The sequence below is a fragment of the Callionymus lyra genome, chromosome 19 (assembly GCF_982586985.1).
Source record: "Callionymus lyra chromosome 19, fCalLyr1.hap1.1, whole genome shotgun sequence".
In the NCBI taxonomy this organism is placed as follows: domain Eukaryota; kingdom Metazoa; phylum Chordata; class Actinopteri; order Syngnathiformes; family Callionymidae; genus Callionymus; species Callionymus lyra.
Window position 1 is genome coordinate 15,814,760 of NC_141836.1, and position 11,809 is coordinate 15,826,568.

The 11,809-nt window shown below is 37.3% G+C and overlaps 1 protein-coding gene across 1 annotated transcript; it reads left to right on the forward strand.

Moving 5' to 3' along the window:
* The first annotated feature begins 624 nt into the window (after positions 1-624).
* LOC148059717 (voltage-gated purine nucleotide uniporter SLC17A9-like) lies at positions 625-11,260 on the forward strand. The gene is made up of 13 exons (XM_087782142.1): positions 625-818; positions 2,735-2,932; positions 3,103-3,242; positions 5,148-5,247; positions 5,326-5,456; positions 5,530-5,626; positions 5,693-5,789; positions 6,935-7,022; positions 7,097-7,131; positions 7,211-7,326; positions 9,090-9,145; positions 9,281-9,310; positions 10,290-11,260. The coding sequence occupies exons 1-13, from the start codon at positions 715-717 to the stop codon at positions 10,466-10,468; spliced, it is 1,371 nt and encodes a 456-aa protein (XP_087638268.1). The 5' UTR covers positions 625-714; the 3' UTR covers positions 10,469-11,260.
* The last annotated feature ends 549 nt before the right edge of the window (positions 11,261-11,809 follow it).

Consider the following 11,809-nt stretch of genomic DNA (forward strand, 5'->3'; position numbering starts at 1 on the left):
TGGAGTGTGTGGAGTAAACCCCAGACAAGCACACACCTCACCTTGAAGGGATCCAGGACTGGAGGTCACAGACATGTTTTGAAGGCCCGATCACACATGATCTGCTTCATATCACCAGCATGTGTTACCATGTTATTATCATGTATGTGACAAAGTTTTCACATCCCGGGGCGGGAAGGAGGAGAGGATGCTCTTGCAGCATATTGCAGAGTCATGACTGTGGGGATGAAGCACGTCTGCTGTGATGCGCTAGAGAAGGGGGTGGGTGAGGTTGGTGGGTGATGGGGTGGTGATGGGGGGTGGTGGGGGGGGGATCAGCTGACTTGACTCTTGAGACCCGGTTCGGAGAGAAAAACACCGATCACTTCCTGGTTTCCCCTAGCGACCGGAGACAGAACTGCTCGGAGACAGAAACTGACACGTGGATTAACTCCTCCTTTTTAACATCGGGACACAAACGACTGGCTCTTCCAGCTGCTGCTGCTGCTGCGCCCGATACTGACACCCGTGATCCGGCCGGTTCATCCCTTTCTTTTTTTTTCCTTTTTCCTCCTCCTCCACTCGCCCCGTGGGTTCCGAGCCATGGTTGTTGAAAGTCTTCCACGGGTGTTGTCGGACGCGTCGCTCTGAGGATCAGAAAAAAGGAAATTGAAGAAGGCGAAGAGAAAGAGGAGAAGAAGAAGGAGAAGAAGTCGTTTTTTTTACCCTCGTTGAATGGCAGTGATCCAAAAATATGGCAAGAGCTTCAGCCCTGACTTGGTGGGTCACAAGGACAACCATCCGCCGGACAAGAAGTGTCACGACACCAACTGGACGAGGTGAGAACCCGGAAGTTTCGGTTTGAAACTGAAAAAAACTACAGTTGAGAAGCTTTTAAAAAAGGGGGAAAGTTTTCTGAGCGATCATTAGGGGGGGCCACATGCTCAGGCCCTTTGACTGTGTGGCCCTAAAACTACTGATCATGTAGAGATATTTCTGGAGGATAAATCACAATTTAGTTTAGTATTTATTTGTATTCTTTATTGCCAGTTCAACTATCAATATGACTTGTTAAGATACTTCTTTGTTGAAGTTTTAATTTGTTGTTATGATTCATTTTGTTATATCTCAAATAATCATATATATGTGTGTATATATGTATATATTTATATATTAGGGCCGTGTATTAGTAGGAATCTGGCGAAACGGTATGTATCACGATACAGGGGCAACGATACAATATATTGCGATACTATAGGAACAAGTATATATATTTGTAGTATTGTCCGGGTACTTGACTCTGGTGTTGCAGAACTTACAGACCACTATGACTCTCTATGAATTTGGCCTTCAATCGTTTTAAACCCAAGATATAGCCAAACATCCGCTTTAAAAGCTGCTGGGGTCGAATGTATCCTCTCGTCCTCAGTCATCATGCATGGATTTTAATGTTCATGTAGCTGCGGAGGAACGTAACGACTGCAGCCAGAGGCGGTCGGGTACACCAAACTAAATATTATTTCTTTGTATTTTTTTTAGTTTTTTTATTTTATCATAGTTCTTCTATGTTCTGTATTTAAATCAAATGTGTGTAAAATAAAGTAAGTCTTTTATATACACAAATACCAAGTAAATATACACATCACTCATTTCAGTGTTTTCTGGCCACAAGATGGCAGCAGTCGTTACATCCTTCCGCAGCTAAATGAACATTGAAATCCTACGAGATCTGAGGACGAGAGGATACAGTCGGCTCAAGTAGCTTTAAACCTGATGTTTGTACATATTTTGGTTTTAATACAAATAAATCAGTGACAACTTCATCAAGAGTCGGTCTGTAAATTCTGCAAAACCAGAGGAACAACATAATCCCGCGAGAATAACTGAGGACGAGAGGATACAGTTGACTTTGGCAGCTTTCAAAGCTGATATTTGGACATATTTGCAGTTCTATTAATAAAACCAAAAGAGGGCATAACATTCACTAGGTGTCTTAAAACAAAGAAGTTAAGTGAATTAACTATTCTTTGAAAGTATATCGCTTTACTTCTTTGTTTACATTGACAAACTGAATCCTGGGGACCAAATCCTGTCCCACAAAGTTTATTTTAAGTTTTAAAAATCAAATTAAATAAACGTGCACCTCTCATTAACAAGTAATATTGATCTGGAATCTTACACACATAAAAAAAAGAGAACATATATATATATATATTTAACAACACTATGTAATTACACTCCTTGTGGATCTTAAACATCCCTTTATTAGTTTTTGTTAATAAAAGCATAGTTTCAAAATTGTTCGATAACCCACTTCCATTAAAACTGTCACATTTTGTCATTATTATTTTTGGGCTAAGATGTGTGACTGATTTTCCGTGTAACCAAATATTTCGAATCATATCGTAAGATTAGTGGTCTAGGTGTATAGATGAAATGATAAAGTATCAGGCCAATGAATAAAAAAAAAGGTTTCGGTATCGCAAAGAGGAAGCTGAGGTTAGGAAGTTGCAAGTGAAAAACATAAAGGTCATTGTTTGAAACCACTGCCATTTCTCCCTTATTTTAAATAATAGAGAAGACATTCATTATGTAAGGGATTTGTTGAAATATTATCCTTTTAATTTTCAGGTCACTCTTTGTCTAAATTTAAACTTGAAATATTTAGTGATTAAACTGAAAACTGTCCTCACTATTGAATACTAGAATGATCCATGACTTCATCAATTCAAGGATCCGACACGTTTGTTTTCAGACCTGTGGCGAGAGTATGGACTTTGGTGCTTCTCCTCGGGACCTGCCTGCTCTACTGTGCCCGCGTGGCGATGCCCATCTGCGCCGTCAGTCTGGCCGAGCAGTTCGGATGGAACAAGAAAGAATCCGGGATGGTGCTGGGCAGCTTCTTCTGGGGTTACTGCTTCACCCAAGTACTTGGAGGCTACGTCAGTGACCGGTGAGGAGTCCAGTGTTCTCGTGTAATTCAGTGTCAAGGGTGTTTTAATGTCATCCCTACTAATGTAAACACTGGCTTAGAGGTCACGAGATAAGGTGGTCACCGCAGGAAAGCATGAGTCAACGTCCCTTCATGTTTACACCTGCAACCTGTTTTTTTTTTTTTTTTAGAGTGGGGGGCGAGAAGGTTCTCTTGCTGTCTGCGGCGGCCTGGGGGTCCATGACTGCCTTCACTCCCATCTTGGCCCATTTCTGTTCGGATCCGATCATCTCCATGACCCTGGCCCGCTTTCTCATGGGCCTCTTGCAAGGTGCGCTGACGATTATTTCCTCCTTCCTCTCTTTCTTTTATTCTTTACTTCTTTTTTTGTGTCAAACTCAATCCAGGGGACCAAATCCTGTCCCACAAAGTTTATTTTAAGGTTTAAAAATCAAATTAAATAAAGGTGCACCTCTCATTAAATGGTACAATTGACGGTACAACTGGAATCTTGCACACAAACAAAAGAAAAATAATATTTATATATATATATTTATATATATATATATATATATATATATACATATTTTAATTTATTTATATTTGATTTAACAACACTATGAATGTGTAATTACACTCCTTGTGGATCTTAAACATCACTTTATTAGTGTAGCTTGTTGTTTTTTCCTTTTTTTTATGTTAATAAAAGCATTCTAAATTGTTCGATAAAGTACAATTGATCCTTCAACCGACTTCCATTAGAACTGTCATATTTATTATTATTATTATTTACAAGTTTTGTGAGTAAGAGGAAATGTTTTTTTTGGATCCTGTCAATCACTCGTTCTATATTTTGATGACTATATACTTTTTTTTCTGTTGTATTATAGATAAATCACTTAATTGAGGAAAACTATTAAAGGAAAAAAATGCATTGCTTTTGTTAGAGTGGGTGCAGTGCCCATCCTACTCAAGATAAAAAATAATATATAGTAATAAAGTCACAAAAAAAAACCTTTCAATTAAAGGACAGTTTTCTGTTTAGTTCCAATTGAATTAAAGCTACAAAACAACATAATCATTGAAATCCTGCGAGATCCCGGCGATGACTAAGGGCGAGAGGATACAGTCGACTCCAGTCGACTCCAGCAGCTTTTAAAACGGATGTTTGAACATAATTATGGTTAAAAACAAATTAAATGAGTAATGACTTCATCAACAGTCGTGTGGTCTGTAAATACTGCAACACCGAACTCAAGTACTAGACAATACTACAAATATATCCTTGTTACTACAGTATCACAATATATTGTATCGTTGCCCCTGTATTGTGATTCGTATCATATTGTCAGGTTCAACACAATAAATAATATTACAGCTACATGAACATTAAATTCCTGCGAGATCTTGGCGATGACTGAGGACGAGAGGATACTGTCGACTCAAGCTTTAAAACGGATATTTGGACATATTTTGGTTTCAAAACAAATTAAATGAGTTATGACTTCGTCAACAGTCATGTGGTCTGTAAATACTGCAACACCGAACTCAAGTACTCGAAAATACTACAAATATATCCTTGTTCCTGTAGTATCATAATATATCGTATCATTGCCCCTGTATCGTGATTCGTATCATATCGATTCAACCCAATAAATTCAATTAAAGCTACACAGCTACATGAACATTGAAATCCTGCGAGATCCCGGCGATGACTGAGGACGAGAGGATACAGTCAACTCCAGCTTTTAAAGCGGATATTTGGACATGTCAAGTACTCGACAATACTACAAATATAAACTTGTTCCTACATTATCACAATATATCGTATCGTTGCCCCTGTATCGTGATTGGTATCATATCGATTCAACCCAATAATTCAATGAAATAAGAGACAGTACCCTAAATATGAATAATTGAAAAATAAATAAATAATTTAAGAGTTGTTAATGAACTTATCTTTAATTTAATTAAATTAAATAATCTTATTTTTTAAAACATAGACAGTCCAATAAATATAGACTATGAATAAATGTATGAATTATATATTTTATTTATCAAACAAAAGCACTTGTGTGATAGAGTTTGACACCAGTGATCTTCACCGACATCAAAAAAGTCTTGTTGATTCAAAGAAATGAAAATACTCAAAGTGCACCTTCAGATCTCCAACACACACTTCTCTAAATGAGTGTTTGCTCATGGAAAGCACGACTTTTGTGTCTCTCATCGGCAGGAGTTCATTATCCCTCTCTAGCCAGCCTGTGCTCTCAGAAGGTGGTGGAGAGCGAGCGAGGCTTCCTCATGAGCACGGTGGGCAGTGGCTCTTATCTCGGGTGAGTCTTATGTTATTTCTGTCAATGGAATCTCTCCTCCAGTCATTTCATGATTAATAAAATGAGGCGTCCTCCTAGAACGCTCGTGATTGGGGGGGCTGGCTCCCTCATGCTGGACCTGTACGGCTGGGAGAGCGTTTTCTACGTTCCCGGCGTCCTCTCCGTCCTGTGGGCTTACTTCATGTGGAAATACTTGCTCAAAGGCGAAGGTAAGGTTTTGAATAAAACAACAATGTCACCCATATGCGTCACTCTGTTGACAGTGAGTTCACGTGTGTGCAGGACCGATCATTACCCTGGAGTCACTAGGGGGCGCTGCAGGGCAGTCCAAACTCACCAAAAGACACTGGCTCCGGCTGCTCAAACAACCGGCCGTCTGGTGAGTTCAAGACCCATTTTTTTTCTTTCATGAAGTTGTAAAATCAATGTTTCTGTTCCACGCTAGCGCCGTCATCGTCACACATCTTTGCACAGCGAGTACGTTCTTCACCCTCCTGTCGTGGCTGCCCACGTTCTTTAAGGACACGTTCCCTGACGCCAAGGTAGTCTTTTCACTCTCGCAGAACTACGGATGATCGGACCTCAGATGAACAGATTAACCTGTGGCAGTTGAATCAGAAGCCTTTTCCGCACTGTTTAAACAGATGGAATATTATGCGTAGCAACAGTTAGCTACATGGTTAAACTCTGAATGCCTCTTCTTCGGGTGCTGCAATGAGAAGGCTTCTTCCTCCTATTTATCTGGACCTTATTTGATGATTATTTTATTCACATTGCTATGAAATTTAATTTTAAGGACAATAAATAATACAATCCTGTGATCTAGCGACATTGTATGTTTTATTAAATAAAATAAAAATATATATATATTTGGGAAGAAAGTGTCAAATTTATGGATTAAAAAAATAATTGTTTTAAACCGAGTATCGTGTTCCAAACTTTTTCAACAGTTAAAATATTTAAACACCTTCCTCCTATTTAAACTTTATTTGGACTTTATTAAACTATTATTTTACTGGCATTGGTAAATAAATGTAATTTTAAAGCCAATAAATAATAAAATCCTGTGTTCTAGTGACATTAAAATCATATTTTGACAATAAAGGTTTCTGATCTGATTCTAAAAATATGTTTTGTTAAACAAAAGCAAAAAAAAAACTAATTGTGTATAAAAACGTCAAATGTATGCCCAATTTAAGTGAAAGTCTTAACATTCTTTCTAAAAGCCCACCTTAGGAAATTAAGTATTCACACTTTATTTATCCAACAGGGGTCATTAAAGCCAAAAGAAAAACTGGCCAATGAAACCAAGCTTTTATATGAAACATGAGATGTAACCAAACCATTATATTGTCTAAATAAAATAATAAAAATGTTAGTTCTCATTTGATTATGTAGATATTTATTGTAAATATAACTCTAACTCTATAATAATGGAGTCACTTTATAGTCATATTTTATGTTGACATTTCTACGGTTTTATAGTTAAAACCCAAGAGTCACATAAATACCACCAGAGGGGTCAGGTATTATTTAAACTGTCTAAACAAGAGCTGCTGCAGTGCACTATGGGACTTGTCGTACAAGTGTTATTAGTTCTTGAACGAGAATTTATATTCCTCTGTGGATAACATGGTGACACCTGACTCTGCTAGTTAGCATGTTCAACGTGTTCAAATTCCTCCAGGGTTGGGTGTTTAACGTCATCCCCTGGCTGGTGGCCATTCCCTCGTCCCTCTTCAGCGGCTGCTTGTCCGACCACCTCATCAGCCAAGGTACGATGATCGCTAATGTCTCACCGGCAAGAGAGTACATCACCGTCTAACCATTCGTTTCCCTCTCCTGCAAGGCTACGACACCGCCTTCGTGAGGAAGCTAATGCAGGTGATAATCTCAGCGGCTGCTTCTTTCATCTGTCGTCGAGTTACGACATGTTTACTCAATACTTCATTCGTCCCTTTAGTTCTTTTCCATGGGTGTGTGCAGCGTGTTTACCCTCCTCCTGTGTGGCAACATAACCTTCCCGTGGGCCGTGGCGTTCGTGTCCGCCGTCATGGGCCTCACCACCTTCAGTCACAGGTACAAAGTCCTCCCTGACCTCCTGTGACAAATGTTGACATTTTGTTACTCATAATTTAAGTGGAACAAATGGAAAAATTCATTGATTTTAAACTCAGTCCAATATACATTTATTGTTTCACGGTTACACAAAAAGGTGAACAGACAAATAACTATGAAAATGAATACAAAAAAAGAACTGGTCGATCCAGCAGCTCCTCTTCTTACTCACAGCCCTATATGGGGATTAAACATTTTTTTATAAATGTCAAAAATAAAATAAATGAGTTATTTACTTGAGAAAAACTTCCACTTACTCATTGAAGTAAACTCTACTTTTGGATACAACTTACTTTTACTGGCAAACCTCAGGTAATTTACCGAAGAGAGTCTAATATGGTCTTTGAGTTTTACTCTCTCCTGTTAAAGTTTAATTAAAGACTGACAATCTTACCTAAAAACAATGGCCTTTTAAGGTCATTTTTTAATAATTTTTCTAACTTATATTAATTAAAGAAAAATGTACACCATATTTTACATAATTTCTGTTGTTGTATGTTCTAAAATGTTCTTTTTTGAAACAATTGCTTAAAAAATCGGAAACTGTTTAATTTAACACCTTTTTTTGCTACTGAAAACATGATATTTGTTCTATAAAAAAACATTTTTGATGTCCTTCAGGATCAAAGGTCATGTATATAAAAAGTTCAGCATCTTCAAACTAACATTGTTCTGCCAATATAAAAACAAAAAAAAATGGACTGAATATATCTGTCAACATGACAACTTACCTTAAGATCTTTTCGCTCCGTTGTGTTCGAAATTCTGTTGTTCGTCAGAATGTGCATGTGCGGTTTCAAAACACACAACTGTGTAACACTACTAGAACCGACTTGTGATTTTCTAAGTTGTGAAAATACATAATAAAACTCACTTATGTATTAGTTTCATGAATTACATTTATAGTGACTAATTCCAGTTCTCACTGATCCTTACAATTAGAAACTTAAAAAATGGTGACAGTTAACATTATAACTACACCCAAAAAAAACAGTGTAAATAAAGGTCACAGAAATATGTCAAATGTTTGATCAAGTCTCAGAGTGAACTCAAGTGAATGCAAGACGGTTTTAAAAACACAAGTTTGCATATTTGATTACGTTATATCGTCTGTGGTAAGGTTGAGGGCCACACCCTTAAAACACACTTTCTTAGTCTAAATATCTGGTCACACTAGTAAATAGTGTAATAGTTAATATGTTCAAAAAGGTTGCGATAAACATTAGTGATGAAGCTTCATGAAGCAGTGTCATGTTGTTTAGAGGTCAGTAGGTGGCGCCATCTGTTTAAAAATTTGATTGAGTTGTTCAAAACAAAGGATAATAGCACAGAGGTCGCCATCTAGTGTACGCTGAAAATAATGACACTGCTTCATGAAGCTTATAAAGCCTACCGTAAGTTAGCATGTTGACATCTTGACTCACTTACATTTGAATAAAGTTATTCTTTTCCAGAAATCATGATGTGATCAAGAGGGTTAAGTGTATCTCCCTCCCATGTTATGTTTTGCAAAGCTGTGGCTGTAAATGTGTCAGAAGATGATGAAGCAGTTTGTGTGGCTGTGATGTCAGTTTGCTCTTTAAAACCACAGTCACCATGTTGTCTCCAGCGTAATGCATTTCAGCTGCAACAACAGTATTTTTTTTTAAATAACAGTCAACTTTGAAAACGTCATCTATGCGAGTCAGTTGTGTATTTTAATAAATGCTTTTTTTCCACTGCAGTGGTGTTTCTACCAACGTCCAAGATCTAGCTCCGTCTTGCGCTGGAGCTTTATTCGGTGAGTAAAAAAAACAAAAAAAACATCATCAAATAATCATCAATACAGAAGCCTGTCACTAATTTATCGCTCACTGAAGCTGCGCTCAATAATTCACGTCGCTCCTAAATTTAATATGTTCTGTCTCCACTCCAGGTGTCATGAACACGTGCGGAGCCTTCTCAGGTAAGTCGTCGGGAACTTCAAACGCTAAACATCTGCCATGAATCTTTAACCGCGGAAAAAATCACTTCGGTTTTTGACAAACTATTTGGTGAATTCATTAAAAACGCCGTTGTGGATTTCGGCGGACGCGAACCGCCAATCATCGCGTTTCCCCAGTGCAATGGATTATTCATCTAAACCAGGCTGTGGAACTTTGTAGGAAGATGGGGAAAAAAAAAAGTTTTTGACGGTTAAATTGCAAATGGATGTTAATTCATCATTTAGATATTTTAAAATTCATGTTATTCATGCTTTGTTTAAGGTTAAAAAGTGTAATTTCCTGGTATGTTTGTGCAACGCTCCGTTATTCAAATGTATTATCTAAACAAAAGCCATTTAGTGCAACAGAAAATATATATTTCTGCCATTGAAACAAGCTTTATTCAGTGAAAAAATCCCCAAAATTCCCCAATTTTATCAAAAATACCACAATGGATAAGGTCTTTTCCTTCATCTAGAAAATTTTTTACTTTTAATAATGTTTATAAATGCTTTTTATTATAAAATGTAAGCTGATTTTAACCCTTGTGTTATCTCAGGGTCAAGATGACCCGAGGATGACCCAGAGGCAACACAAGGGATACCACGAACACATTTGGGTTTTTTTAAGGCCTTCGGGTCATCTTGACCCCGAGTGTTTTTTAAGTTAAAATTAAAAAAATCTTTTTAGCCCTTGTATGATTTTCTCTCATCAATAATAACCATCAAAGTAAATACATTTATATTATGTTGTTTGCTGTATATATATATATACACATATATATATATATATGCATTTGATTTTATACATAAAAGTTTACGTTGACAAGAAGATGGACATGACATCATATCGTAACCCTTTTTTTTTCTTTTTTGTGTTTTGCTTAACGGACTGCAAAATAAAGGGAAAAAAATGTACAAAAAAAGTAACAACAATACCTGCTTGTGCCTCCACTCTCAGGGGTCCTCCTGGTCTACTTCTCCGGGTACCTCATCGAGTCCACCAACTCGTGGTCGTCGGTGTTCGCCCTCATCACCACCATCAACCTCCTGGGCCTCCTCATCTTCCTGGCCTTCGCCGAAGCCCGCCGGGTCGACATAGACCCTCACAAGCTCCGGCATCATAACATCCACATCTGAAGACTCTAATTCATCGTTCTCTGGACGGAGAAGCACAAAGTGGTCCCTGATCTTCCGCGGCGGTTCTCGATCATGGTATGCCAAAGGTTGTTTTTGTTTTTTTGTGTGCGTAGAATGAGCCGGGACTTAAGGAAGTGATTTGCACTCACTCGGCTGAATGACGCATCATTAGCCTCCCTCTAATTACCTGGATGTAGTCGCCATGTCCTGTACATTTACCCTCTCCAGACCTCGTCGCCATGGCGACATCTGTTACAAGCCGAGAGGTCGCAGGTTTATATGTTGCCTCAACGTATATGGGTCACAATGTTTCATTTTTAATTCAATATGTCTTTTGTGATTAAGTTTTATTTTTGACACTGATGTTACACATGTTTAAACGTCAATAGAAGTTCAAGACTTTGTAGAGAAACTTTTGAAGTTGTAGCCCTCTAAAGCTTTAACTACATCTTTTTATTTTATTTTTATTTATCTGAGAATGCTTTATTTTTGGGGCTTCGTTCAACAGATGTTATCAAAGAGTTCACATTTCTTCTGTCAGATTTGACACGATCATCGGTTTACAGTAGTGCAGGCAAATACAGGTTTGACCTCATTTAATTTATGTTACGATGAAGCATGTGTACAGTTTTGTGTACTTGCTTTTTCGTTTTTTTTCTTCAAAATGTACATATTTTTATGATTCCGAAAAACGACTGGATGGTCTGTATGCAAACTTTTTTTTTCTTTTTTTTGATATACCAGTTTGTATTTAAAAGCCTGCTTTAGAATAAAATATATATTTTGACAGCACTGGTGAGTTGTGTAAATGCACATTTGGTAGGTGGCCACATGGTGGCAGCACTGTGTCGTGACTATGAGGCTTTAGAAAGGGAACAGAAACGCACTAAAACGTATAATAACACAGACTTTTTAACGAAATCGTCGTTGTAGTTTGAATTCAATCTCCAAAAAATGTCATTCATTCAATCTGACATATTACGATTAAATGAAAGTGAGGTAATAATTAAGGAGGAAAGTATATTTGTATCCGTTTTTATTAATCCCTGGTTTTGCAAAAGGGATTTTAAGATGAATTTAAAGATATGTTAATAATGAGGAAAGGGGCAAATGATTTATGTGGTGGGTGTGAAAAGTGAAAAACTCACATTTGTCACTTTCTATATAGAAACTACTGCTCTGTCCTAAAGGGCTTATCATGCTTGTCACATTTTCAAATGCTAAAACAAATGAATATTCAATTGTGAAATTGTAAAAAAAAAATTATATGAGTATAAGAAAAAGGATGCGTACACACATAATCAAATATTTTCAATGTATAATCATTTCATGGATCTTTAT

What these genes read in the sequence shown, in the direction of transcription:
- LOC148059717 (XM_087782142.1), top strand. Translation starts at nt 715, where the DNA reads ATGGCAGTGATCCAAAAATATGGCAAGAGCTTCAGCCCTGACTTGGTG. An exon ending in ATACTTGCTCAAAGGCGAAG is followed by an intron (nt 5,457 to 5,529) that starts GTAAGGTTTTGA and finishes ACGTGTGTGCAG; the next exon opens with GACCGATCATTACCCTGGAG. An exon ending in CACGTGCGGAGCCTTCTCAG is followed by an intron (nt 9,311 to 10,289) that starts GTAAGTCGTCGG and finishes CTCCACTCTCAG; the next exon opens with GGGTCCTCCTGGTCTACTTC.